General features: G+C 50.0%; 2 protein-coding genes and 2 long non-coding RNA genes across 9 annotated transcripts in view; 2 read left to right on the plus strand and 2 right to left on the minus strand.

The window, feature by feature from the left end:
* The window catches only part of HOXA3 (homeobox A3), a 45,313-nt gene extending 20,733 nt beyond the window's left edge, over positions 1–24,580 (plus strand). Inside the window, exons 3-10 of one of the 6 annotated variants that reach the window (XM_032286923.1) lie at positions 4,673–4,876; positions 9,090–9,172; positions 12,035–12,084; positions 12,742–12,797; positions 13,371–13,549; positions 15,766–15,999; positions 20,779–21,424; positions 22,860–24,580. In XM_032286923.1, the coding sequence (XP_032142814.1) occupies positions 20,899–21,424; positions 22,860–23,665 (1,332 nt within the window). In that variant the 5' untranslated portion in view covers positions 4,673–4,876; positions 9,090–9,172; positions 12,035–12,084; ... (2 more) ...; positions 15,766–15,999; positions 20,779–20,898 and the 3' untranslated portion in view covers positions 23,666–24,580. Of the gene's footprint in view, positions 1–4,672; positions 4,877–9,089; positions 9,173–12,034; positions 12,085–12,333; positions 13,550–15,765; positions 16,000–17,709; positions 17,949–20,778; positions 21,425–22,859 lie in introns of those variants that run through there. The other 5 variants (XM_032286924.1, XM_032286925.1, XM_032286926.1 and 2 more) reach the window with 5 other exon arrangements.
* On the plus strand, positions 915–3,225 carry HOXA4 (homeobox A4). The gene is given in 3 exon segments (XM_032286931.1): positions 915–1,632; positions 2,168–2,466; positions 2,468–3,225. Coding segments are annotated over 3 exon segments (978 nt in total). The 5' UTR covers positions 915–1,004; the 3' UTR covers positions 2,519–3,225.
* Positions 8,847–11,228, minus strand: LOC116557440. Its single transcript, XR_004271519.1, has 2 exons — positions 9,704–11,228; positions 8,847–9,264 (listed from the first exon to the last, which is right to left on the minus strand). It is a non-coding gene; the product is annotated as an uncharacterized LOC116557440 (long non-coding RNA).
* Positions 14,989–17,671, minus strand: LOC116557439. The gene is made up of 2 exons (XR_004271518.1): positions 17,570–17,671; positions 14,989–15,617 (listed from the first exon to the last, which is right to left on the minus strand). It is a non-coding gene; the product is annotated as an uncharacterized LOC116557439 (long non-coding RNA).
* Positions 24,581–25,687: the final 1,107 nt, after the last annotated feature.

Genomic DNA, 25,687 nt, shown 5'->3' on the forward strand with positions numbered 1-25,687 from the left:
TTGTTCTGAAATAGGAAGTTATTGTTTTCAAAGCTCTGTTCTGTGGAGGTGTTGCTTCTATCCATTCCCATCCTTGGGCCACCTTCTCTCTCACAATCGCACGTAGTAAACGCGGGCATATTTAGCTCCGACATCAACAACCCCAGTCAAATTAGATGCTATTAGGAAGGTTCCAATTTTTCTAAGGAAAATACGAAACAGATTGTCCCTGAAAGAAGGAAAAAATGAAAAGTGCCCATCCAGTTATAATGGAATGGCCTCGCTTTACATCCTAGGGTCGATTTCTCTCCGATGCCCGCCCACGCAACCTTTGCAGCTTCTGCCAGCTTCTCAAAGCAAGGGCTCTCAGGCCGACAAGCAAGGAGCTGGGAGTGGGGAAGGGAGACCTGCGGTTGAGAAAACGAGTCTGGTGGCCTCTCTGGGCCTACATAAAAACCAGGATGCCCCTCGGTCCCAACGCCCTTCCTTCCCCCAGTTAGCCTAGAACCCCTGAAGGACGCGAACCCTGACTAGGTTGGGCCCGAGGTCACCGCTGAGTCGCGGCTGCCAGACTGCCCGAGGCCTAGGCCAGCAGTAGGGCAGGCAGAGGGCTCCCAAGAGGACCTACAGCCCGGCAGGGCCAGAATTCCCAGCGGGAATCAAAGTTGGGGGGCTGGGGTCCAAAGCGCCTGCTCCCTCTCCGAGCCCAGGCGCCGGACAGCAGCATCCATCACGAACCCGCGCGTTTCCTGATCCGGGTCCGCGCGCGCGATGAGCCCATTGGTGGGGGCGCTGCACGTGGGGCACGGGGCGGGGCGCGCGCTGGGCTGGGGAGGAGCGGCTGGAACTTTGGTGGCGGCTTCTGCGGGAGGGGGAGGGGGAGGGGTGAACACTTGACAGCGGGGGGAGGGGAAGGACGCAGAGGAAAGGGGGATGGGAAGCGAGGCAGGAGGGGGAGGGGCCTCGGCGAGCCCAGAAAAAACGACAACGCGAGAAAAATTAGTATTTTTGCACTTCACAAATTAATGACCATGAGCTCGTTTTTGATAAACTCCAACTACATCGAGCCCAAGTTCCCTCCCTTCGAGGAGTACGCGCAGCACAGCGGCCCCGGCGGCGGAGACGGCGGCCCGGGCGGGGGCCCCGGCTACCAGCAGCCCCCGGCGCCCCCGACCCAGCACCTGCCGCCGCAGCAGCCCCAGCTCCCTCACGCGGGCGGCGTCCGAGAGCCCTCTGCCTCCTACTACGCGCCGCGGGCCGCCCGCGAGCCCGCTTACCCCGCCGCCGCGCTCTACCCCGCTCACGGGGCCGCGGACACCGCCTACCCCTATGGCTACCGCAGCAGCGCCAGCCCCGGGCGGCCGCCCCAACCGGAGCAGCCCCCGGCGCACGCCAAGGGCCCAGCGCACGGCCTGCATACGAGCCACGTCCTGCAGCCTGGGCTGCAGCCCCAGCCGCCGCCACCCCCGCAGCCTCGCGCGGCGCCCCCCGCGGCTCCGCGACGCTGCGAGGCGGCCCCCGCCACCCCAGGCGTCCCAGCAGGGGGCAGCGCCCCCGCGTGCCCGCTGCTCTTGGCCGACAAGAGCCCGCTGGGCCTGAAGGGCAGGGAGCCCGTGGTGTACCCCTGGATGAAGAAGATCCATGTCAGCGCCGGTACGTGGCGCCGCTGGGGAGGCGCGGGAGGTGGGCCTGGGTTCGAGGGTCGGGGTCAGGAGGGAGAGGCTCAAGGGAAGGGGGCCTCGGGAGGGGAGCCCCCATCTGGCCTGGGCTGCGATGAGATGTGGGTGTGTGCGCGCCAGCCAGCCGCCTGATCCCAACGTGAGAACCCTTTTGTACCCAGGGTCCCTTTATCAGGAGATTTACGAGACGCCAAACTGTTAGGGCAGTAATTATAGCCCCCATAAATTTAATTGCCCTGGCAGAGCCTTCAGGCCATGTGTCTTTGAAGCTTTTCTTCAGCCCCAATGCCCAGCACCATTCTTTATGGCTCTCGGGTGTTTCCCGTTGTCAATAGCCTGTGAAACATTTTCTTTGCCGTTTTATGTATCTTGCGTGAACTTGGTGTCAGGTTATTATATAATGATGATGTCCAATTGCTCTTCCCCACCCCACCTTCTCTCTCCTCCTCCTTTCCCTCTCTTCCACTCCCTCTTCCTTGGCCTTCTCTTTCGGGGTTCTGGGTGTTCAGTCAACCCCAGTTATAACGGAGGGGAGCCTAAGCGCTCTCGAACCGCCTACACCCGGCAGCAGGTCTTGGAGCTGGAGAAGGAGTTCCACTTCAACCGCTACCTGACCCGGCGGCGCCGCATCGAGATCGCTCACACGCTTTGCTTGTCCGAGCGCCAGGTCAAGATCTGGTTTCAGAACCGGAGGATGAAGTGGAAGAAAGACCACAAACTGCCCAACACCAAGATGCGGTCCTCCAATTCGGCCTCGGCCTCTGCCGGCCCGCCAGGGAAAGCACAAACTCAGAGCCCCCACATCCATCCCCCCCCCCCCCCACCCAGGCACCTCCACACCCGTTCCCTCCTCCATATAATCTTCTAAAAAACCTCGACCGGTTTCTATCCTTAACCTCTCTTCTCCTACTCCTTTCCTCGTCCACCCCTCCCAGTCTGGACCATAATAGACACCAAAACAAACCCAACTTGGTGAAAAGGATAACCAAAAAGAAGACATTATCCGGGTAAGAGTATGTGCTGGTTGCCACCCATGAGAGGACAGTTGTCCAGGATGCTGGCTGGTGGAACAACCTGCTGGCCTGAACAAGGCTGCCAAGTGTCAATACCTCAGAAGGACTACTTGGTATCAAATGCTTTTGAGATGGCTACAGTCAGCTAGCTGGACGGCCCATGCTGACTGGGAACATATACTTGTATCTTTGCTGAAAGCAGAAGAAAACAGACCCTTTCCCCACCTTCCTTACCTCCTTCTCCCCCATTAAGGCAGCTCGTCCAAGCTGGTATTGAACTGAATAAATAAGTAGACATTGTGGACTTCACAAGATTATTTAATTCTTAAGATGTGTAGACCTTGATGTAGGTGTGACATTTTAGTTTCCCTTACTTGCATTTATTTAAGATACTGTCACAGAGATATTGTTGTCCCATTCCGGGTCACAGTCTTTGGGGAGAGGGGAGTGCATTTAGACTCATGTTGAACTGTACAAATTGTGATGTGGCTGTATAGAAAGCCATGTGCTAAGAATAAACTCCATTTAAAGAAACATTAAAAATCTAAGATTCATGTGTTTTCTAAGCTTTTCATTAAGAAGACAAAAATCCTCTGGATTGAGATACTTGACCTTGCATGTAAAAACCTTGCAGATGGCTTGAGCTGTGTTCACTTGGATTCTGACTACTCGCATAATTTGTGTGTGTGAGAGAGTTGTGTGTACATATGTTCAACTTGAGCTGAACTCTTGTCAAGCTTGGCCTACTGTGGAAAAGTTCCAAAGAGCAGGAAGGCTCTTGAGCTCTGAGAGGGTTCCTCTTCTTCCCAAACTTGGCCAGGCTTTCAGGCTTCAAGTCTCTGTAAGGCATGGAAACGTGTCCTTCCCTGCAATGAAAGCTGAAACCATGCAGTGCTGTGGGCCCAGGAGTTTCTGCAGCTGTTCTACACACTGAACTCTGAGTACACTTGGAAAGAAGTGGTCTCTTTGGTATTTATTGCACCTTCACACTTAATCTGCCTGTCTCCCTGGAGAAAAAAAGTAGTTTGTGCAAAGGGTTGAGATTACTTTTGTTTCTTGGCTGTTCTTAAGGTCCTCTTCACTAACTGTAGCCTGGGAATTTTTGTTTGTTTGCTTGTTTGTTTCTCTTTTTTTGAAGAAAGAGCTTTCAAATAAACTGAATTTTCCAAGTACACTCTTCAAAGTTTCTTCTGAGGAAAGAAAAAGCATAATATACCCCCAAAGTTCACCCCAAGCAAAGTAGACCTGGAAGAGTTTACTGCTGGAAAATAGCCAAATTCTGAACTGGGGTCACTTTCCTCAAATGCTTTGTGACTTTTTCTGCTTGATTCCAGATATCTAGATCCAAAAGGCTGAAAATCAAAACCCATTTCTCAATCTCTATAACCCTAGTATTTGTTTATTGATTTACATTTGGTGCTTACTACAGGAAGTCCTCTATAATAAGATAGCAAAAATCAGTGTACACTAGCCCCAAAATATTAGACCTGTCACCTGGCCTTGAAAAAATGCAGCTTTTAGGTTATGTGGTAATTTTAGCATAGATGGGAGTAGGTGCTCACCTGCCTCTGCAATATCAGAGAATTTTAAAACACATTCTTTTCTTCAGTGGTAAAACCCTTTAGCCAGTGTCAGAGCTGGCAGTCCTTTCATCCCTGCTGCCCTGTGTGTGCTACAAACAAGGATGATCAGTTCTGTACCCACAAATCAGATTTGAGAGGAAAGTGATAGATAGGAGTCTCTGAGGAGCCAAGAAAATTCGGGAGCAAACAAATACACATTTGCCTTCCCAAATCAGGATAAACGTGGCATAAAGTACATTTTACAAGGTGTGAACGGGTGCCAGGGATTTCTGGAGGCAATGCAACTGCTGCTGAAACTTATTAACCCTCCCCCTACTACACGTACTTGTAAAACGAAATTAAATCATGCTGAAAATAGCAATTTTCCCAGGAATCATTAATCACCTCATACAATAAATACTTCTTTGTAATTCAACAGCAATTCTGAAAGGCATTCTCTGGGAAAAGTCTGTGGAGGAGAGAGGGATCTTCCTGCAAATAATGTGGTCTCAGGCAAGGACACAGAATCTTGGCTGTCTGCTAAAAAAAAAAAAAAAAAAAAAAAAAAAAATGCCTAGACTCCTTTGGTGGAAACTGAGTGTCGAGCTACAAAATCTCAAATGGCAGACTATCATCATTTAAGGTAAATTCTTATATTTCTCCTTTGTGGGGAAAGAGGGGTATGGGAATATTCATTAGTGTCATGCTGGAGGCAGTTATATGAGGATAAAGGGGATGACTTTCTTTCACTTGCACTTATAAGTCTATCCAGAAAGGGAAGAGAGAGGATTGAGATCATTTTTCTGATATTCTGGGATAAGATGGCATTTTTGTCCCAACTGTATTGATTATTAAGGTACAAAACCAAGATTATTGGAAATGATCCAAATGATTGTCATTTCTTCAGTGTTATGTTTTGCCTGTTTCAGATTGGCTTTTAAGGGAGCTTGTTATAAGAGATTAGAAAATCCCACTTTGTGCTTCAAAATCATGCATTGTCTGCCCTTTGCTAAGGCAACCATAAGAGTTCACCGAGAGGACAAATTTTCTATCTCATTAATTGTTTTTTTTTTTTTTTAAGCAAACCCTATTGGCCCCTCAAACCCTTGACCTTTAAAGACAGTATTTTGTGTAAGCTCTATAATTCTATGAAAATAAGCCTTACACATGCTCTCCTCTGTTTCTCCCTCCCTCCAATACACACTCATCTACTTTAGTCACACAGCCAAGCTGTGCATGACTCCAGAGGTAAAAGTTTTGTCAACATCTGAAATCAACCTAAATCGGATAGGAGACACTTTAATGGTCACAGTTTGAATTAAGTACTTAACACTCTCCCCCTTGAAGAAAAATGGCACTTTGCAGGCTTCCTTCCCTAGTTTTGCTGAAATCTACGATATACCCGGTGTTTTATTACAGCAGGAATTCAACTGTGACAGGCATAGTAGAGTACTTAATACCCAGGATGAAGCTCATGGGAAGATTACCTAGATAGATGGGGAAGGAGGGAAGTCCCTGTGCATAGCATCTCCGACTTCATATGCAGTTGTCCCAGGGTGCCCCATTCCCCTACATCTCAGCCTCCTCCCTGTGGGGTGGGGTAGAGTGGATATCACTATCTTTCCTCTGTCCCCCTGTTCCCCTAAGCTTCCAAACTCTGCTGCTCTCCTCACTGTTGCTTTCCCTCTAGCAGTTCCCACATAGAAACAGATCAATGACTCTTTAGAAAGGAAGAGAAGAAAAACCCAAAGAATCAATGTAGCAAAAAAGCCTGGGGCTTCCCATCTGAATGAGTGGGTTCCGTGCAGGCAGTAGGCTGTCCTTGGCACTCCTTTGGTCTCTGCATACCTAGACACAGTCTTGTATTGAAAAACACAGGCTCACCTTTCTCAACTGCTGCTCCTGTTGCCCCTTCTCTATATTATACACTGGCCCAAGAATAACTCTGCTTTGTGTTTCAAAGAAACACATGGGCTGGAAACAATAGGAGGAAGAGACGTGTGTTCTGTTCCCTTGATGGTATGAGGGAGGCTGCTGTGGCTGTCTTGAAACCCTCTAGTCTGCAACTTATAGAACTCTGGCACCTTTTCTGAAGACTCCAAACTTACAGGGCACCCCCCTCCCTTTCAAGCCAGCTCCACTTTCTCTGGGATTGATTCATCGGGTTGAAAGAGATTCCCAGATTGAAAGATTGTCCAAGGTGAAAGAGACCTGGAGGTCATTTTGGTTCAATCTTCTTAGTTTACAGATGAGAAAACTGAGGCAGCTGAATAATCCTCCCTGTATGGTTCCTTATGTTAATGAGTGTGAGGGTGGAGTGCAACCTTTAGTCTTACTCTAGAGAGCAGTAAGGTCACAGGCATCTTTCCTCTTGGGAAGCTATTATGCCAGGAATGGATGTATCTAAGCTTGCACTTGACCTGGATGGCCACAGGTGTGTACAGCCAGAGAATAATGATGGGTTCTTGCCTCATGTGCCATCGAAGGTGCTTGAGGAGATTTTTGTTACCAAACCACCCTAGTCATGGAGCTCAGGGAGGTGGTCTGGCCACTGGGCTTAGGAGGGGACAGACGTCAGGGCGCCTCAGAGAGCAGTGGACTCCTCACTGTCCACAACGTTCAGAATTCCATAATGACTAATTCTGTCATGCTTGACCTGCTATTTCTATGGTGGTGGCTTGCCTCGGACCAGGGCAAGGGTGAATGTGCTCCGGAGGCCTGCAGAGCCAAACAAGGACCCTGGTTGCAGCTGATAAAGGTGTAGTGCCTGTTCGAGGGAGATACTGAAATTGTAATCTTTGAGGTCACGTGACTCATTAAATAATTAATGCAGATCGTCAGGAATGGATCAGAGTCATCAGGGCCTCACTAGGAATGAATCTCTCAGAAGTGAGACTCCAACTTCCCATTTGATTTTTAAAAACACACACCCTCAGATTTATCTCCAAAAGCTTTTAACTTCTTCAGGAAGGCAGGAGAGAATCCTTTGGAGGGGAGGAAAGAGCTGGCGGGCCCTCGCCGGGTCCTGGGGCTTCTTCCGCAGGGTTTCTGCGAGTCCGGGGAGCGCGCCGCGTCCGGGGAAACGTGAGTTCGGGCTTGGGTTTTCTGCGGTCACATCCTGGCTTTGGTGATGAAGTGGGACGGATGCGCAGACAGTTGGTAATATTCTGATTCACGCTGGGGAAGGCTGCAGAGATACCACAGGACGGGCGCGCGGCTTTGTTCAATTTTCCCGGCGTTCATAAATCACCCGCGCCGGGCGAGCGAGGGAGCAAGCGAGTGCCAAAAACGCAGAGAGAGAGGCCACGGCGGCGGCGGCCATTGCAGAGCGAGAGACCTGGACAGCATCTCTCTGTGACTCATTAGTCTGAACGATTTATGGGGGACAGCAGCCATGAATATTAGACTTGGGGATAAGGAAGGAGCAAAAATAATAATAACCATAATAATTACATACTCCTAAGTGTTGCGCAGTGGATGGCAGCATAGTGGATCTTTCTGGGGTGAAATTGAGAGGCAAAGTGCAGATGGATGAGTACACACCTTGCTCTAGGTCATGCCAGGGGCCCAAAGACCAGGGGACACTCCCTTTGGGGACACAGACAGCAAGTTTGAACAAGAGAAAGGAGGCGCAGCGTGGATCTTGAGCCCTTTTCCTTTGGTTTGTGGGGGCTGCGGGTCGAATGGTGGCAGAGCGCAGCTGCCCATGTGCGGCCACTTGTTCAACGTGCTAGGGGGCTCCGAAGCCAGGGGTCAGGGGACTCCTCAGCTATTTGATAGCGCCTCTTAGCGCTATCTACAGAATTGCAAGAAGGCAGACAGACAGTGGAGGGCTGGTTTGGGGCAGGCTGGAGCAAGAGGAGGTTACCTGGGTCTGGGTGAAAGGGGAGTGGGGACAGTGCTAGGTCTGCAGACGAAGAGAGCCCGCAGAATCCCAGCGGAGTGCAGAACTTCTCCGAGCCAGGGTCCCGCGCAAGGACGATTCTTTGCTCCTTCCCTAGCTTCTCCCACCGAGCTGACTGCTGGCTCAGTGACCATTTGTTGCTTAGAGGGCAAGAAAGGGTTGCAAATATTGTGAGGGACGAGATTTGAGTAGAAGCAAGGCATCAAGTCGGCTTGTGGCCACTGCGCAAGGCCAGGCTGGAGCAGGGTCCCTGAGCAGGTATTGTACCAGCCGGCGCCCCTCCCAGTTTCCAGCAGCCTTAGTTGGCCTGCTCTGAGGGTCTAAGCACTGCGATAGTCCCACCAGCTCATTAGGACCTAGAAGGCACGTACCCAGGGTTGGATAAACCAGAAGATAAAACCTCCCAAGACTGCCTCTGGCCAGCGGACTGAGCCCGGGTCTGATTTCGTGCCAACAGAAATGAACTCTATTAGTGAGGTTTCAGGAGAGTCCGTGATTGAATGCTCCCAGACAAGGCTTCCTTTTGTTAGGAAAAGAAAATAAAGCGAGCATTCACATTCTCCAAGTTGGGGTGCGTGAGGAGAGCTCTCTGAAAGCAGCCCACACCACCAGCAAAGCCGCTTCCACCTTCTCAGCTTCCTCTCTTTCATTTTCTTTCCTCTCCCACCCCAACCCCCTCCCCCAAAAAAGAAAGAAAAAGGAGAAAGTGTGGGTGCGGAGATGGAGTATGTATTTATTTTACAAAAATAAATCACCATCTTCGGGCCATTTGTAGACTGGAACATTTCGAGCAATGAGTGCACCGCATGGATGAGTGCCCTGGCGACTCCTTGGTGTTCGAGTCACCCCCAGGGCCACCTTGGCACTTGCAGGAGCCGTGCTTCCCACTCTGGGCCTCTAACTCCCTTCTTTCGCAGCCGCCGTTCACCCTCTGCTGTTTATTTGTCTGCAGAGCGCCTGGACACTGGAAAAGGCGATTCCCTGAGCGCCCGGAGTTGGAGACAATTCCTAGTTCAGATTTAAACATCTCTCTAGGTAAGCGCTACTTCAAAACTCTTCGCTGCGTGGGACTTTGCATCAGGGGGGTTGGGAGGAGTTGGCTCTCCACGGCTCCTGGCAACCGCGGCCTGTTGAAAGAGGTTCTGGTCAATATTTAACTTCAGAGGAGTTTGGAGTTGGATTCCTTTAAGCTGCTTGCCCTGCGAATGCAGGGCCTCAGGCAGACAAAGAGTCTACCCCAAAGCCAGCGATGGTCAGGAGAAATGGTTGCAGAAGGCAAAGATGGGTTGTGGAGAGTCAGAGGGGGTGTGTTGATTTCTTTCTGCAAGCCCCAAACAAACCACTACGCTGAACTTCAGGGCAAAAGCAAGTAAAGGCCATGGGTATGCGCGCCGCGGCCGCAGCGTGGGCTGCTCTCCTTGCTGACCGAGGCGACTGTGGAGGCTGGGAGTTAGGAAATTGTCGCCGTCGCAGCTCGCTGTTGAGGAAAACTTGTCTCACCGCCTTGCAGTTTCTTAGATCCTTTTGCCTTTTCTCAGAGATGAGAAAGATTGCTGTGTTTCTAACCTTTAGGCCTTCGCAGGTAGCAGGTCTTCTCCCTTCCTTCATCAGGGCTCATTCTCGGTTCTTCCTACGGGGAAAAATATGCTCTTCTATGTCTTGGCGTTTTCTTTTCCTATTTGGAACAAAGGAAAACTCTTTTAAATTCTTTTCAAGCTCTGCCTTAATTTGTTCTCTTAGTTTGGGATGCAGGGAGGTAATTACTGTGGTTTATTACCTTGTAAAAGATCCATAAATTACGTGCCTGTTTGGGGGAGGGGCTGCTGGAATAGCATTCAAAACCATGGCATGAAGGAATGAGTTGGCTTTGTTCTTTCAGGAATTACTTATTTTTAAAAAGTTTTGAGATTTTGTTTTCTATTCCCTAGGCCTCAAACTTCCCGTAAATTTAGTCCCAAATAGTTATCAGGTTGTTAATTAATTGCAACATGATATTCAGTGGTGCTCTAAGGCTGATATGGTATTCTGGATACAATTTTTATTTTTTCCAATAGAAGGTAAACAGAGCAATAGTCAAGCTGGGTTACTTTCTCAGCTACTGTATGTCTGTTTATATCAAATGTAGACAAAGCGTTTCAGGAATTCGTAACTCCGTGTATATGATTTCCATCTCTGCAAACAACAGAACAATTGCATGTGTAAATAATTGCAGGAGTTTGGGGCCGTGTGTATAACACCATATACACATCCACATGTGTCCAGAGAACTTGGCTCATTTGTACTGCACTTGCACTCACAGGAAATATCTCATCTTAAATAAGAATCTATCATACACACACACACACACACACACACACACACACACACACACACAGTGGGCTAAGAGAGCCTTACCTGATGCTGAGTAGAAAATCCACTAGATTTAAGTAATGGAACAAAAATGTTAAGTGAATTTTTGATAGAGAAATCAGATTACAGTGTTTGAGTACAGATATATGTAATCTGCCAACAGCCTTGCAAATATTGACTAACGGTCTGTATCCCTGATTGCCTGCTTTTTCCACACCAACTTTCCCCCTATTTTGGCTCTGGTGACCAGGACCACAGCATGAGTCCCAGCCCAGGCCAGGTTAGTGTCCAGTGAAGTGAGTGAGGAGGGACTGGCAGCTGGATTTTTAAAAGGCCTGTAGCTTTGCTCCAGGAAACTGGATTGCAGAGTGGCAAAGGAGAACTGTCAGCTGCTGTTTCCCCAGATAGGCTTCCCAGGCCAAGATCTCTCATAGAGAAACAGTTTTTTTTTACCCCAAAGTTAAATGTCTTTTGACTTCTCAGATTTTTCCCTTCTCATCCCACCAAATCACCCAGTCCCACCACAAGTCATTAATGTTAATTGTTAAACAGCAGTTGGAGCATTAACTGGGATGTTAGCAGCCCTGTGGAGGCCCCAGGCTGGAGCTGAGAGATGCCTCTGGGCATTGCTGGAGTTAAGGCATTTCTCTGAAGCAGTACCAATGACTTCTCTCATTCATTTATGGCTTTATTTATTTATTTATTTATTTATTTCTGAGACGTAGGTAGTCTCACTCTGTCCCAGGCTGTAGTGCAGTGGTGTGATCTCAGCTCACTGCAACCTCTGTCTCCCAGGTTCAAGTGATTCTCTAGCCTCAGCCTCTCGAGTAGCTGGGATTACAGGCATGCACCACCACGCTGGGCTAATTTTTGTATTTTTAGTAGAGATGGGAGTTCAAGACCAGCCTCCATGTTGGTCAAGCTGGTCTCAAACTCTTGACCTCGTGATCCACCTGCCTTGGCCTCCCAAAGTGCTGAGATTACAGGCATGAGCCACTGCGCCTGGCTGACTTATGGCTTTAAAAGTTTCGATCTGCTGAAGACTCTTCCAAGAGTTTTGAAGGGGGTCCCTTCTCATCTTTGAGTCGATGCCTCTGCAGAAACTTGAGGGTGGGGAGGAGTTTGCCAGCAACACCTCCAGGTCCTTTTCTATGGTACCTGGTTAGCTCATTGTGAATTATTGGTGAGGGGGATGAGGGAGGCAGATAGCAGTAAGAATGAGAGGAGTGAGTTCTTGGGGGACAGGACAATGCTTTTTGGAAACCATATCTTGCTCCTGTCCTCTATCCCCAAACCTGAGAGAGGCAGGTTTTCACTTTTACTTCTTACTTTCCAGCTTATAACATAGGAGCTGGAAAAGTTCACATGGAGGTTTTCTTCCAGCTACACCACAGATTGAATCTTATTGAAATATTGTCACCAGTTTAGGCCAGGACTTGCCTTCAAGGGATTAGGTCTCTTATTATCCTTCTGATTTAGATAACCCATGACCAGGTTCTCTTACTAAGGGCCTTACATTTTCATCAGACCCCTTCTGTTCCTCTGCAGGGGAGGAGTGAAAGGGAGGAATCATGCACAGCCTCCTGAAGCTGCTACAAGTGAGTCCTTACACTTAGGTATAGCCAGCTGAAGACCATTCTCCAGAAAAAACAGAATATGGCCTGAGGATCTCACTAGCCTCACAGCACTCTCAGAAGTTCAGAAACTAAGAACGGGAAAGAGAAGATTTTTAGGCAGCGCATGAAACAGTACTATGCTGAAATCGATGGGCAATGTCACCAGGCAGAAGGCAGGAGTAGGGGTGGGGGCAGCTTATTTGTTTCAGTTAGGTTCCTACTGAGCACAGTTGGTTCTCTACTGGTTTTCTCCTCAAGATTATTTTCAGAGTTCTGAAGAGGGATCTTTCTCATCTTTGAGTTGATATGTCTGGGGGTGGGGGGAGAATTTGCTGGTGGACACAGAATTGTCTTGGAAAATGGGTAGACAGACGTGCCTGTAGAGAGGGTTCCAGGTTGCCTTGTTAACTTAAGGTGCTCCAGTGAAGGTTGATTCTTTTTCTTATTTTTTTTGGGAGGGGGTCTCTTGCAGATCAATCAGATGATTTCCTCTGATATTTTTCATCTTTAGAAACCTATAGTTTCATGTATCACTCAGCTGTGCACTGAGGAACTGCTTAAGTTTGGTCAGGGCACTAGGTTTCTCCAGATTTTGCAAAACCCGGACCACACTATAGCCAAGCACATCTTTCCTCGTAGGCTCCCATTGAACAAAACCAGCTGGACTTGGAGGAGATGTTTTAACCTTTTGTCAGGTAATTATGGGCCTTTTTGGTTTCTCTAGTGGCTGTGGTGTATGGTGTGGGTGTTAGCAAACTCCATACAATGGCAGGGAGGGAGGAAGTCCGCTATCCAGGCCAGTTGTTTCTGGGCCTGCCCCTTGCCTTTTGATATACTGGCCTGTGAGCCAGAGGAGACTGAGGTGCATGGGTGTACAGGATCCAGCTTGTCCGAGGGTGGGAGGCTGTAAGGAAAGTTAAGTGGATTCTAAAAATAAGAATAGCATTGCTGTACCCTTGTGTTTGGAGTATGTGTAAAGAAATATAAGTGGAGATAAGCTGTCTTGCATGGTACTCATGTGGGGATGGCCCCCAGCATTCTATTGCTTAGACAGAGCTCTTAAACTCAAAATTGCTGGTTGAGGTCCCCCACCTACCCTCCCTCAAAGCTAAATATTCTGTTTGGAAACCTAGTTCCTTTAGTGGTTCCCTATTTCAAATAAAAGGATTTAAGTTGACGTATGACCACGTGAGCACATAATACAGTGCATTATTGTGGCATTTGGAGCGGAGACCCAGGCAGGCTTCGCCTGTGATTACGTTTTCTAGATTCTCTACAGAGCTGGAGCTTTTCCCCAACCCCCACACACCCACCTCCTCCTTCTCCTTCCCCTTCTCCGGAGAGCATTCTCTGAGCAGGTTGCAGTTTTCAGCACTCATGGAGCCGTTCTGGGCAAGCTAGCTGATGGAAGTCGAGGCCGTACCAGGAGGATGGAATTTATTTTAAGGTATTTCCGCTGATTGTTCATATCTAGAGTGAGTTATGGCTGTGAGAGACAAAGGTCAGGCGAGGAGACCCTGGCTCACAGACAGGACCCTCAGCCTCTCTCTTCCTTTGTTTCTCTTTTAGAACTGAAACCATTTGAAAGATTCCCAGTAGTGCCTCAGAAAGTGTTAGGGGTATAAATTAGGGGTATTGGGGGGCTACTAGGTGGGCCCAATGGCCCCCAGTGCAAAGGTGGCTTTGTCCACTGCAGCAGAGCAGGGCTGGAGTCTTGGGAACTGAGCCCAAGGCAGAAAGAGGGTCCTGAAGCCCGGTGCAGGCCGAGGTGGCCCGGCTTGCAGGGCTAGACTGCCCGGGAGGGGTGGGGGATGGGTGGGGGAGAAGGGAAATCTCCCTTCCAGTGTTTTCAGGCAAGGGATGGAGGGTTAAGGCTGACCTGAGCAGCCTGAGCAGCTGGAAGAGGGAAATCAATGAGGGAAATGTGCAGATGTGCTGCCATTTTATTGATGATGCTTCCAGCCACTTTGTTTAGTGCCAGATTGCAGAGCATGCTCCCCCACAAGCCGGATCCACGAAGCCAGACCGAGGATCTGAACTGGAGGGCCTGCCATTGTTTCCCTGAGCACCCTCTGCCCCAGAGGGATGAAGAAAGACAGCTCAGACCTAGGAGAGCCTTGGGGTGGGGTGAGCTTGCTGGATGCCCTGAGGCTCCTTATTCTAACATTCGGGAGACAGAGTAAGGAGGGAGCCAGGATTAGGTTTGGACTTCATCAATGTGCCTGGTCTGGGCATTCCTTGTATAGCCCCAGCTGGCTTGGAGAGTTCCAGAACTGGCCAGTGGGAGGGAAGTCCAGAAACAAGATTCCTCAGGAAGCAGAAGCAGACATCTCTACAGCTTCAGAGCTCCCAAAACAGAGCTGTAGCCAGGGTGGAGGCAGATGAAAGTTAGACCTCGTGTTTCCAGATTATTGGGAAAGCCCCAGCTAATTGGGCTTTGGGGACCCCACATTCCTGGGAAGGGTGGAAACTCCCTGGAAAGGTATAGGAAACTCTACTTTATTCTGCTCCTTGGAGTAGGGAAAGGGATGCTTATAAGGAGTCAGAAGTCGGATTTGTCCCTTTGACTTCTTAAAATATAGATTATTTATTTCTGTACTTGAAAAAAAAATCAAATCAGGCATCCCCTACTTGAGTGGGATTTACTACCCCAGAACGAAAGGGCCCTTCTGCCCTCCCCAATGCCGGCCTCGGCAGTAACTGTGTTTAACTGAGGCCCTTTCAAGTGCTCTAAAACACCCCTTGGAAATAAAATGTAAGCTTTAATTGCTGTTCAATTACTTGTCAGCATTTCATATGATTTATGACCCAGTTCTGGCGCATTTTTGACCCAGTTAAAGACTCATAAATAATATAGTTTCACTAGAAAGAATGAGAGAGGGAATAGAGGTTTGTTAGAGGCATCTTTTTATTGTCGATTCAGTGCCAGCAAGCTGAATAAATATCTAAGGATGGACTCTAGTTCTATATAAAAGCATGCACAGTGAGAAGCCAAGAGCCACATTTATAGAGCTCAGATTCGTTTCTCTTTCCATGAAAGTGCTAAAGTCAGTCCAATATATATAATGCTTAACTATTAGGTATCAAAAAGGGCTGATCCCCTTCTACCTCAAAATGGCAGCTTCACCCTCACAGGCAAGTACATTTCCTGAATAATTTTCCTCCCCTTCTGGGATTTTGATGCCTCTTCTTGCCCACATTATTCCTCACCTTCCTCCCCGGCTGCATAGCCTTGGAGCCGCCAGAGGCCCTCTCAGACGCCTTCAGGAGGATACCCCCTTGAATGGTAGAAAGGCACCACAGGCACATTTGCTGCTCCAAGTATTCTTCTAGTGCTGAGAAAATGTTTTCTTCTAGTCCTCCCTGGATGAGAGCTCGGGAGCCACGGGGATCTGGGGAAACTGGTGGAACCAAGGGGTCCCCTCAGTAAGGAAAAGCTCTGCGGTTTTGGTGGAGCCGGGCGAACTGCTGCGGGATTTGTATAGAAAGGGCTCAGCGGCAGCGGCCAGTAATTTCTGGAGATGGAAATCAACAACTGGTATTTTATCTTTTAAAAAAACAAACACCAATAACAAACCGACAAATAAAAACCTTCCCTCAGTATAAATTATTATTTTAAAATCTCGCCTACGCTTGCTCCAAAGCCAGTCCTTTGGATTTCAGCAGAGCGGCTTGAGACTGGGGCACCGACCATCTGTACGCCAGGACGTCGGACCTTCGTCTTGAGGTCGGAGCCCCACTTCTACCCGCTGAGGCCCGCAGCCCGGGAGCCACCTATGGGGCGGATAGAAGCCCTGGCCGGAACCGAGCTTCTGCCCCAGATATCGCTGGGCTCCCGCAGCTCTTCAAGTCGGGTCTGCGCGTTTTGCCCTGCAGGGTCTTGGCGCCAGCGGAAAGGTATGCATTCCCGGCTCCCCAGCCCTTGCTCCGGCGCCCTCGGTCCCCTTGGCCCAGAGAATTCCTTCCCTGGACGGTTTTCACTGAAAGCTGGCCTTCCCAGCAGCTGACTTAGCTGAGAAGGCGGTGAGAGTCGCGTCAGCAGTTTGGAGGAGAAAGTGCGGGTTGATTATTGACCCACGCCTTCTGTCTTCAAATGCCACATCCGATCGGGCTGGTTTGAAGAGAAAATGCCACCGAATGGATTTTTGCAGCGGCTCTCACCTCCTACACGGCCGGCTACCCCTTTCAAGTTGCGCTGCAATATGCCATAAGGAGCAAGTGTTTGCTGTTTTGTGCTCTGTTTACAGCTTTGGGGCGCCGAGTCATAAATCTTGCCCAGCCATAAATGACAAAAACCATTGGTATGCATGAGGCCACCCTGGCCTGGAGTGCTTTTTGATTTCTCCCTTTTCCCCTGGCTTTGTTTTTGCTCTAAGGTGACACTTTGGCTCCTTGACAGTTTAAACATACTACTTATATTTTTAACACCTTCCTTTGAGAAGGACCCGCCGTTGACACCTTGGGATTGCAGGAAATCTCCATTTCTCTTTTTTGCTACACTCATACCCTTGCAGAGTTTGCTTCTGAAGCTGGGGAGCTAAGGAGGCTTTGGGAGGACAACCATCCTCTTTCAAGTTGTGGCAATATTACCGTGCAAATTCGGGCCTTTCTTTTGCCCAGCTCAGCGTTACTACATCCCACTAATTAGGAATATATATTATATATATAATTTAGGAATCCATTTGAGAAACCATGTATTCCCCTGCCGTATGTGTGTTTGTGTGTAGATATGTATATTTGGAGTCAGAGCTTTATCTGTCTTCCCTATGGGTAAGCTGCGTGTCTGCACTGTGAAATGGGCACACAAGCCCTGCGATTCACGTTTCTAAACACCCTTGTGTGTTCCTGAGCCCAGAGCATCCCATTTCACTGCTGGAACAAGTATCTGTCTTTCCCGGGGTACTTCCCTCCTGGCTGCTAGGATGTTAGCTGTTTCTGCCTAAAAATATAACCGAAGAGAGCCCAGGTGGCTCTTGGGGGTCTCTAAAGAGCCTTATCCCAGCTCCCCAAACCCCGACCCAAAGATCTGTTTGGGGATGGCAGGTGAAGTAAACTGGGCAAAGTCTGGGAAACTCACTTCTCTTGGTTCTCTTTCCCCTCACGGCACAATTGGAAGTGTCCAGGGCAGAGGAATACGTGGTTTCTCGAACGGATTCCTAAGAAATAGAGCCCAGCAAGAGAGCCCCTTTGTGAGAGCCCTTTGTCCTCATTAGCATAATTTTCCTGGACTTTAGTGACGCCTGGGAGCAGGAGAGGGAGGGAGTTGGGGGTGGGGGGAGGCTGCTCTCCCCTGGCCACCACCGAGCTCCCCTTCTCCCTCCGGTCCCTCCCCTCGCTTCAGCTCCATCCCCCACACCGGCCCGCGCTTCCCCAGCCGCCTTGGTCTCCCCTCCCGCCCGCCCCAGCACCCCCCACCGCACCCCCGGACCAGACGCTGCTCCGCGTGTAATATTCATAAGAAACATACCCAAGTCGGTGCCACTAGCCCAGGCAGAGCCCGGCGCCGCACTAGCGCTTATCTCCGGGCCGCGGCTGCTGCCCTCGGGAAGGGCAGGGGGCGGAGGTGTGGGGGAGGGGTGGGTGGGTGGGGTGGGTGGGAGGGGGGGTCCAAGCCGCCCCAGTCGGCCCTGGGCGAGCCGTGCCGGAGCAGCGAGGCGGCCACGCTCTGCGCGGCGGCTTCCGGGCCTCGGGGTCTCCCGCCAGCCTGCCGTCTCGGCTGATGCTGAGGGTCGGTGCCCATCCTGCGCCAAGGGGACCCGGCCGGGCTGCCGAGCCGGGCCGGGGGTGGGAGCGGGTGCCTGAGCCACAGCCCGAGCCTGCGCTCTCGGCGCTCGTCAGAAGTTAAGGTAAGCAGGGCCGCAACCGGCCGCTCCCGGCGCTGAATGGCGGAGTTTACGTCTCGGTGATTTATGGCTGCAGACTTAAATCTCGGTTCAAGAAGAGTTCACAAGCCGGAGCTTCCTTCCCGGCAGTGACTGATACCCTTACACTTCGAGTTCAGGCCGCTTTCCCATCCCCGCCCCCCACCTCTTGCCTCTCCCCTAGCCCAGCCTCAACTTCTCTGGGTTGGAGGGGGAAGGAGGGTAGGCAGGAGACTCGGGGCTCCTGTCCGAGGAACCTGCCTAGATCTGGGGCAAGGGAAGGCTAAGGGAGAGGAGGGAATGGAAAGAGAGAGCGATCTCAGAAGGACAGAGGTTGAATTTGGGCACATCTCCCAGAGAGACAATAGGGCTTGCTTCCTGCACTCAGTGTAGCCTCTTCAACTCTCTTTCGACTCTTGCACTTGGGGATTATTGTCCAGAAACGAATCTTTGTAGAGAAATCTCCCCTCATCCCCAGCCCTTGCTTGAGGGTACAAAGCAAAGTTTCCTGGCTGGCAGTTCTCCAACTTCTTTACTAGGTTGCAAACTTTGGGGGCTGGGTTGGGGTGAGGGGATGTATGAGCTCCAAGGTGGTGGTCTGCCAACTTCAAACAATAGGGGGGATTTTGGTGGGATCTCAGAGTCAAATTCATGTTTTAAGTTTGTGGGGGCTGTTGTATGCTCTTTGATTTTCACAGATATTTTTGTTATTTTGCAAAAAATGCATAACTTGATAAAAAGGCTTAAGTAGCAGGCTGGTATAACCTGTGATAATGGATTAGCAAGTCACTAGAAATATTGCTTGTGCAAAGTCAACTTAATTTTGTTTTATCTAATATCTTGCTGTTCAAGTGTCTAATTTTCCTAACCTGATGTTTTATTTTACACAAGCTTGGTATCTAAAAAATTTATAATGCAGACATTAACACTGCCAAATGTAATTAAGAACTGTTTTCAGTAAAAGAAAAGGAATCTGATACATTAAATTGCTATTCAGTTTTAAGTTTTATTTTATCCTTTATTTACTTTCAATCATGATATGTGTAGCTTCCTATTTCCAAAAGAGAAACAATGCTCCAGGGCTCATGATCACTGACAGTAACTCTGGATAAGGGATGCTGTAATTTTTAATTGAGGTTCTGGAAAATTAATTGTGCCTGTTTTGCAGATGTTGGTCAGATTGTTGGCTTAATAATGAAATCTAAAGGAGTCCATTATTAACAATGAAATTATAATCATCTTCTGGTAGATGCAACACATTATCTTTTTTTTCTATTTAACAAAGCATCGAATATTCCTGGAAAACTTGAATAACTGGCACTCAATATACATAGTTGGGTTGAATGAAACCATTTTCTTTAGAATTTGTTATAATTTTCTTAAGTGGTCAGAGGGACTGACATTCTGAGTGTGTGTGTGTATGTGAATATTTGAAACTCTCATGGAACTTTTCTGTGCTGAGAACTAGAGGTTGACCATGCAATCGCTGAAAACAAAAAGAAAACATAACTTTTGCAAACTGCTTTCTAAATGAAAGAGGGTTGAGAAGGTTTTCAACTGCTTTTTAAATTCTCAGTTATCCTTTATCTGTTATTTCTGAAGCAGGTAAATAGGCCAAGTAACAAATATCAACAACAACAGCACACAAAGATCAGGAAACTCTGGCAGGATTTTATGGCTTGTGGTTCCATCCCTCGTCCGGAGCCAAGTGACCCCCATACATCAAATTACATAGCAGTTTCTAAGACAGAACCTATTATCGTTAAGTTGGAAGGAGAGTTCAAGCCGTGGTCATGGAGATGAACGCTGGTTTTTCAGGTTCCTGGTGGGTTGTTTTTTTTCTCTAATCCATCATGTTTTAACAGGTAGAATTTGATAGTCGCCCTGAATAACAGCACCTCAGAAAGTCCAAGACAGGAGTGTCTGGGAACCTTCTGTAAATGGGGGAAAGAAGTGAGGGTGGCTTGCTGGAAAGTACCTGAGAAACAGGGAGAGAAAAGGAGTAAAGAAATCTCTAGGATTTGAGTTGCAACTTGCTGGTGGTGGTGGGGGGAGTGTTATTGTTGGTCGCTCCCCCTAAACACACACACACATAATGTGTGCCACCCAAAGTTTTCACTCCCCGCCTTTTTGGCCACGAGGAATCCATTTGGAGGAGATGAGTCATATCCCCAACAAGGTGAATTAACTGCCTTACAAGCTCAGCTTCTGAAATCCAGCATGGTTGGATGGGGCAAGTTGCCTGAAATTTTTTTGTGCAAAACTCTCTTGGGGGCAGGAAAGTCTAAGAAGGAGCTGGGTGGGAAGTTACCCCATCCCAGGGCTCTTTTAGCAAACATCAGTCCTAAAGCGGAGAAAACATTGGCGACTCAAGTTCCCCTTTGCCTCTCTGCCCTTCCCAAGATTCCCAGAGTGGAGGAGTCCTGGGCCCTCTGGAGGAGGCCAAGGAGCAGAAACTGACACCCCAAGTTTCTTCTTCCCTGGAAAAGAAAACTCCCAGCCTTGTTTCTTTCTAGCCTATCAGGCCTTTCACCTTTTGGACCCCTGCTCCTGAGAGTCAGCTTCCAGCCCTCACTCATTTTCCTTCTCTCTCCCCGGAAAATCCCCCAAATCCAGACGCAAGTTAAGCAAATATTTGTAGCTGCCAGTAAATTCCAGCGGTTTTTTATAGCGCGGCTTTCTGCGCCTGGGGCCAAGTCGTGCTGCTAAATATTGCTGACCACTTTTTCTTTTATGGCTTTCATGTCACTTAGCTATTGAGAGTAAGATGGATTTGCGCGGAGCCCTCACCGCGCTGCGCTTCTCGCCCCCCCAGGTCTGTGCGGGGCGGCCATTGGCGGCGGAGTGTCACGTGACCGCGGGGGCGTGCCAATGTGCGCCCTCAAGGGTGTCAAACCGCTGTCAGAGTGTGCGATCAAGATCGTGAAACAACGCGATGCAAAAAGCGACCTACTACGACAGCTCGGCGATCTACGGTGGCTACCCCTACCAGGCAGCCAACGGGTTCGCTTATAATGCCAATCAGCAGCCGTACCCGGGGTCTGCCGCTTTGGGCGCCGATGGCGAGTACCACCGACCCGCCTGCTCACTCCAGTCCCCCTCCAGCGCCGGGGGCCACCCCAAGGCACTTGAGCTGAGTGACGCATGCCTGCGCACCCTGAGCGGCCCACCTGGCCAGCCCCCAAGCCTGGGCGAACCGCCCTTGCCCCCGCCGCCGCCCCAGGCCGCGCCCCCTGCCCTACAGCCGCCTCAGCCCCCGCCTCAGCCCCCTGCACCCACCCCTGCCGCGCCTCCGCCCCCCTCTTCTGTCTCCCCCCCTCAGAATGCCAGCAGCAACCCCACCCCTGCCAACGCAGCCAAGAGCCCCCTGCTCAACTCACCCACAGTGGCCAAACAAATCTTCCCCTGGATGAAAGAGTCTCGACAAAACACGAAGCAGAAAACCAGCAGCTCCAGCTCAGGTAAAAGAGTACCTTCTGGAAGAGGGTCCTCTGGCCTGGCTGCGGCCCCCAAGCTACTGCCCACCATATCCAGCACAGCCTAGGCGCAATGGAGCGTGTCTGGAATTCACTGCTCCCACACCACTCCCCACCAAAAAGGTTTTCAGAGTCTTTGCAACTTAGGGAGGTGATAGGCCTCTGTGGGCTGGAAAACCCCAGAGACCTGCGGGAGTCTCTCTGGACTTCTCCAAGGGCGAGTAGGGTCTAGTGTAGTTGGAATCCTTTCTTGCTCCACTCTTGGAATTAGAACCTCTGTGCAGGAACAAGCTGAGCTCCACTGTCCATCTTTTTAGCACAGCTCTTCTAATGAAACAGTGACATCCTCCTCATGCTGAAATGTGGCAAAATAAAAACAGGCCTAATCACCCTCCAAGTCAGAATCAATGCTTTGCCTATAATCAGAGCCAATTTTTGCTCCAGCAGATGGAGTGGCTGCCTTACCTCTGGGAAGACCCTACTCAGACTTAGTACAATGAAAGCAGCCAAAGATCTCCTGGGGGAGGGGGATGCAGACTTGTCATCCTAATGGGAACCACATGGGCCTCCTGGAAGTAGGCTCCACTAGAGGAAAGGCCCCAAGCCTTAGGCATCTTAGCATTTTGGTTACCTTTGCCCCTGCCTTCTCCAGTTGCCAGTGCCCTGCCCTGAGCCTGAGCATCTGGGACCTCCAGAGCTAGGATTTAGGGGGCCAGGGAAGACAGAAGGGTAGAAGATTAGTGGACAAAAGCTGGGGCAGGCTGCTTGACAACATAGGAAACCCTAAAGAATAGGACCTAGCATGAAGGGCCTAGGCCTCCCCACCAGAAATGAATACCTTCAATGGGATCTCTTCCTTTGGGCAGAGAAGGCTTTCCAGTTTGAGGTTTCCAGTCTGCCCATCTCTTGGAATGGGCAGAAGAGACTCTTCCTGGGTAGAGAGAAATAAGTGGCCAGTAGAAGCTACTGCCTAATTATTGTCAGACAGTGTGGGAGGGAAAGAAGGTTTGAGTGTGTACATTAGGTTTCCCACATTTCAGTTACTGTGAACGGAATGGAGATGCTGAGACCGGCCCACAGGGAGGCTGTTGTCTGATAGGTCAAAGAGACTAGTAAATGCCAAAAAGTTGATAGTTCTAAAAAGAAAATCCAGATCAGGAAGGCAAACTGGGGGCGCTACTTCTCTGTCCTTTCCCCGAGAAGCTTATGATTGCTCCTTGGCTGAATGAGGGACTACCACTGTTTTACCCACCAGGAAAGAAGATAGCACCTAGTTCCTACTTCTCTCTGGGCCCTGACAGAAGGAGAAATCTTTGGGGCGTAAAGGAAGGAGGGGCCGGGCTGGGTCAGGGGCTGGGTCAGGGGCTGGGCGGGGCCTCGGCAGCCCCTGACGCCGCTCTTCCTCTCTCTGTCCTCGCAGGCGAGAGTTGCGCTGGCGACAAGAGCCCGCCGGGCCAGGCTTCCTCCAAGCGCGCGCGCACGGCCTACACGAGCGCTCAGCTGGTGGAGCTGGAGAAAGAGTTCCACTTCAACCGCTACCTGTGCCGGCCGCGCCGGGTGGAGATGGCCAATCTGCTGAACCTCACCGAGCGCCAGATCAAGATCTGGTTCCAGAATCGCCGCATGAAGTACAAAAAGGATCAGAAGGGCAAAGGAATGCTGACGTCATCGGGGGGGCAGTCTCCAAGTCGCAGTCCCGTGCCCCCTGGCGCCGGTGGCTATCTGAACTCTATGCATTCGCTGGTCAACAGCGTCCCGTATGAGCCCCAGTCGCCCCCGCCCTTCTCCAAGCCTCCCCAGGGTGCCTACGGGCTGCCTCCCTCCTCCTACCCTGCGCCCCTGCCTAGCTGTGCACCCCCGCCACCCCCACAGAAGCGCTACACTGCGGCAGGGGCGGGCTCAGGGGGCACCCCCGACTATGACCCGCACGCTCATGGCCTGCAGGGCAACGGCAGCTATGGGACCCCACACATACAGGGAAGCCCCGTCTTCGTGGGGGGCAGCTATGTGGAGCCCATGAGCAACTCCGGGCCAGCCCTCTTTGGTCTAGCTCACCTCCCCCACGCTGCCTCGGGCGCTATGGACTATGGGGGCACCGGGCCGCTGGGCAGCGGTCACCACCATGGGTCGGGGCCTGGGGAGCCGCACCCCACCTACACGGACCTTACCGCCCACCATCCTTCTCAGGGAAGAATTCAGGAAGCACCCAAGCTCACCCACCTGTGATGGTGGGCTCGGGGCTACGCGCCAGGAGAGTCTCCCCCACCCACCTTTTTGCTTTGGTTGCTTTTTTTTTTTTTTTTTTTTTTTTCGTTCTTCCTGCCCTTTCCTTCCTTCTGCGCCCCCGAACTCCATTTCCCGGTTTCCCTGCTCTTTGGTAACGCATTTTTATAGTTTATGTGACGTAGCAATCTTGGTTGCTGGAATAGCTGTATCAGTAGCGATATTTATCTCTTCCTGCCCCTCGCTAGGCCACTGGCCCTGCATCCTTTACCTTCTCCACTCTTTGATCAGAAACAGGGTATATGAACAAATTTTCTAGTCGAGTTTTCAATGTGAATTTGTTCGTACATTATGGCTCCCGAGGGGAAGCGATTACTTTTTTTTTTTTTTTTTTCATTTTTACTTTTTTTTTTTTAATTGCACTTGTAAAGAGAGAGAAAAAAAATCAAAGGCGCTTTGAAACAGGGGCTCCCTGTGCAAGGATGACTAAGTGTACGTCTTTCCGTGTGTGTATGCTGGTGAACAGTCAGATTTATTTATATTTTTTTTGCAAGCATTGAATAATCTAAGTTTTAAATATTATTTATCCCCAATCCGTTCGTATTTATATTAAAGAAATTCTGTGCCCTGATTGTTCAGAAGGGTTCTTGGACCTTTTGTTCAACTGTGTATTGGCGTACATAGAAATTTTTTTTTATTTGAAAGGGAAATAGAATTCCTTTAAACGGTAATGATGCAATAAAACCAGAGAAGATACAGCTTTTGAAAACAGTGATTTAGGTTTGAATCCGGCAAAACTGAAAAAAAAAAAATCTGTAAACGCGAAAAATGCTAGATTTGTGTTGAGTTCTACATTCCTTGCTGCTCACATTCTGAGAAACAAAACAAAAAGAAATAAAGTTTTTATTCTGAATAATATCCTTGTTAAGAAGAGGTTCTTTGGCCGAAGACGTGGGTCTGCGTGGAATTCAGGCCGATGCGAGCCGGCGGAGCAGGCCGGGCACAGCAGCCCTCCGGCTCCAGCACCCGGCCTGGCCAGGCTGTTCTCCTGGAAGTTCCGCGAATTCTCAGGATGGCGGCTGGGGCGCCAGGCGGCTGCGGCAGCCCTGGTAACGCTGGGCAGCCCGCTCGCTGGGCTGCCTGGTTCGCAGCAGCTGCGGAGGCAGGCCGAGGGCGCTGTGGCTGCCGAGTGCTGAGCATGATGGAAACAAAGGCATCCCAGCCCACCGCGCAGCGGGAGCGCACAGGTGCCCCTCGGCCGGGCCGGGAGATAACTCAGGGCGGTCTTCTGCTCCACACTCTTCCTTGGGCCAAAGCTGACCAGCTATTGCCTAAATCCCGGGATTAGCCAGCCGCACAGAGGATGCTGAGCACTTTCCGGGAGCAGTCGGACTCCTGGTCTCCTCTGGGAATGCTTCGCGGTCCATTATCGTGTCAGGAGGGAAGAATGGTTCCTAAAATCTGCACACGGAGCGAAACAGTTTGAAAGGGATTGAGGCTCACCCGGGTCTTCAGCAAATGGAGGACTGAGCTGGGGAGAGTCACCCTGAGCCAGCCCTTCCTCGGACTGCCTAAATCCCAGCATCAGCTTCCTACTGAATGTAGTATTTATGTAGTATTTGGCATCCTCTGAATTTATTTCCTCCCTCATTCCCTCCCAGCTTTCTTTTTATGGCCCCAGGGGGAGGGGGGAGAGCAAGGAGATCGGTATCTTTGAAATAAAAATGCAATTTTATAAGTGCTTTTTTCATTTGATGCTACAGGAGCTAAATATTACATTTCCACTGCTGGATTTAAGAGGGCTGCCTACTGACTGGCTGGTAGAGGCGAAATCAGGCTCAGTAAAGGGAAATATTTTAATCCTCAGATTTAAGGATTCCTGGAGAAAGGAACCAAATTCAGAAAATGCAAACCTCAGACCTGCATCCCCATCATCACCCCCTTCAGAGCTAGAAGTGAGGAACCACTTTCACCTGGGGATCAGGAGCATCGGATGTGACAAATAAAACCGTATTCTCCCTGGAT

The sequence above is a fragment of the Sapajus apella genome, unplaced genomic scaffold (assembly GCF_009761245.1).
Source record: "Sapajus apella isolate SASKATOON/1434 unplaced genomic scaffold, GSC_monkey_1.0 scaffold19, whole genome shotgun sequence".
Classification (NCBI taxonomy): domain Eukaryota; kingdom Metazoa; phylum Chordata; class Mammalia; order Primates; family Cebidae; genus Sapajus; species Sapajus apella.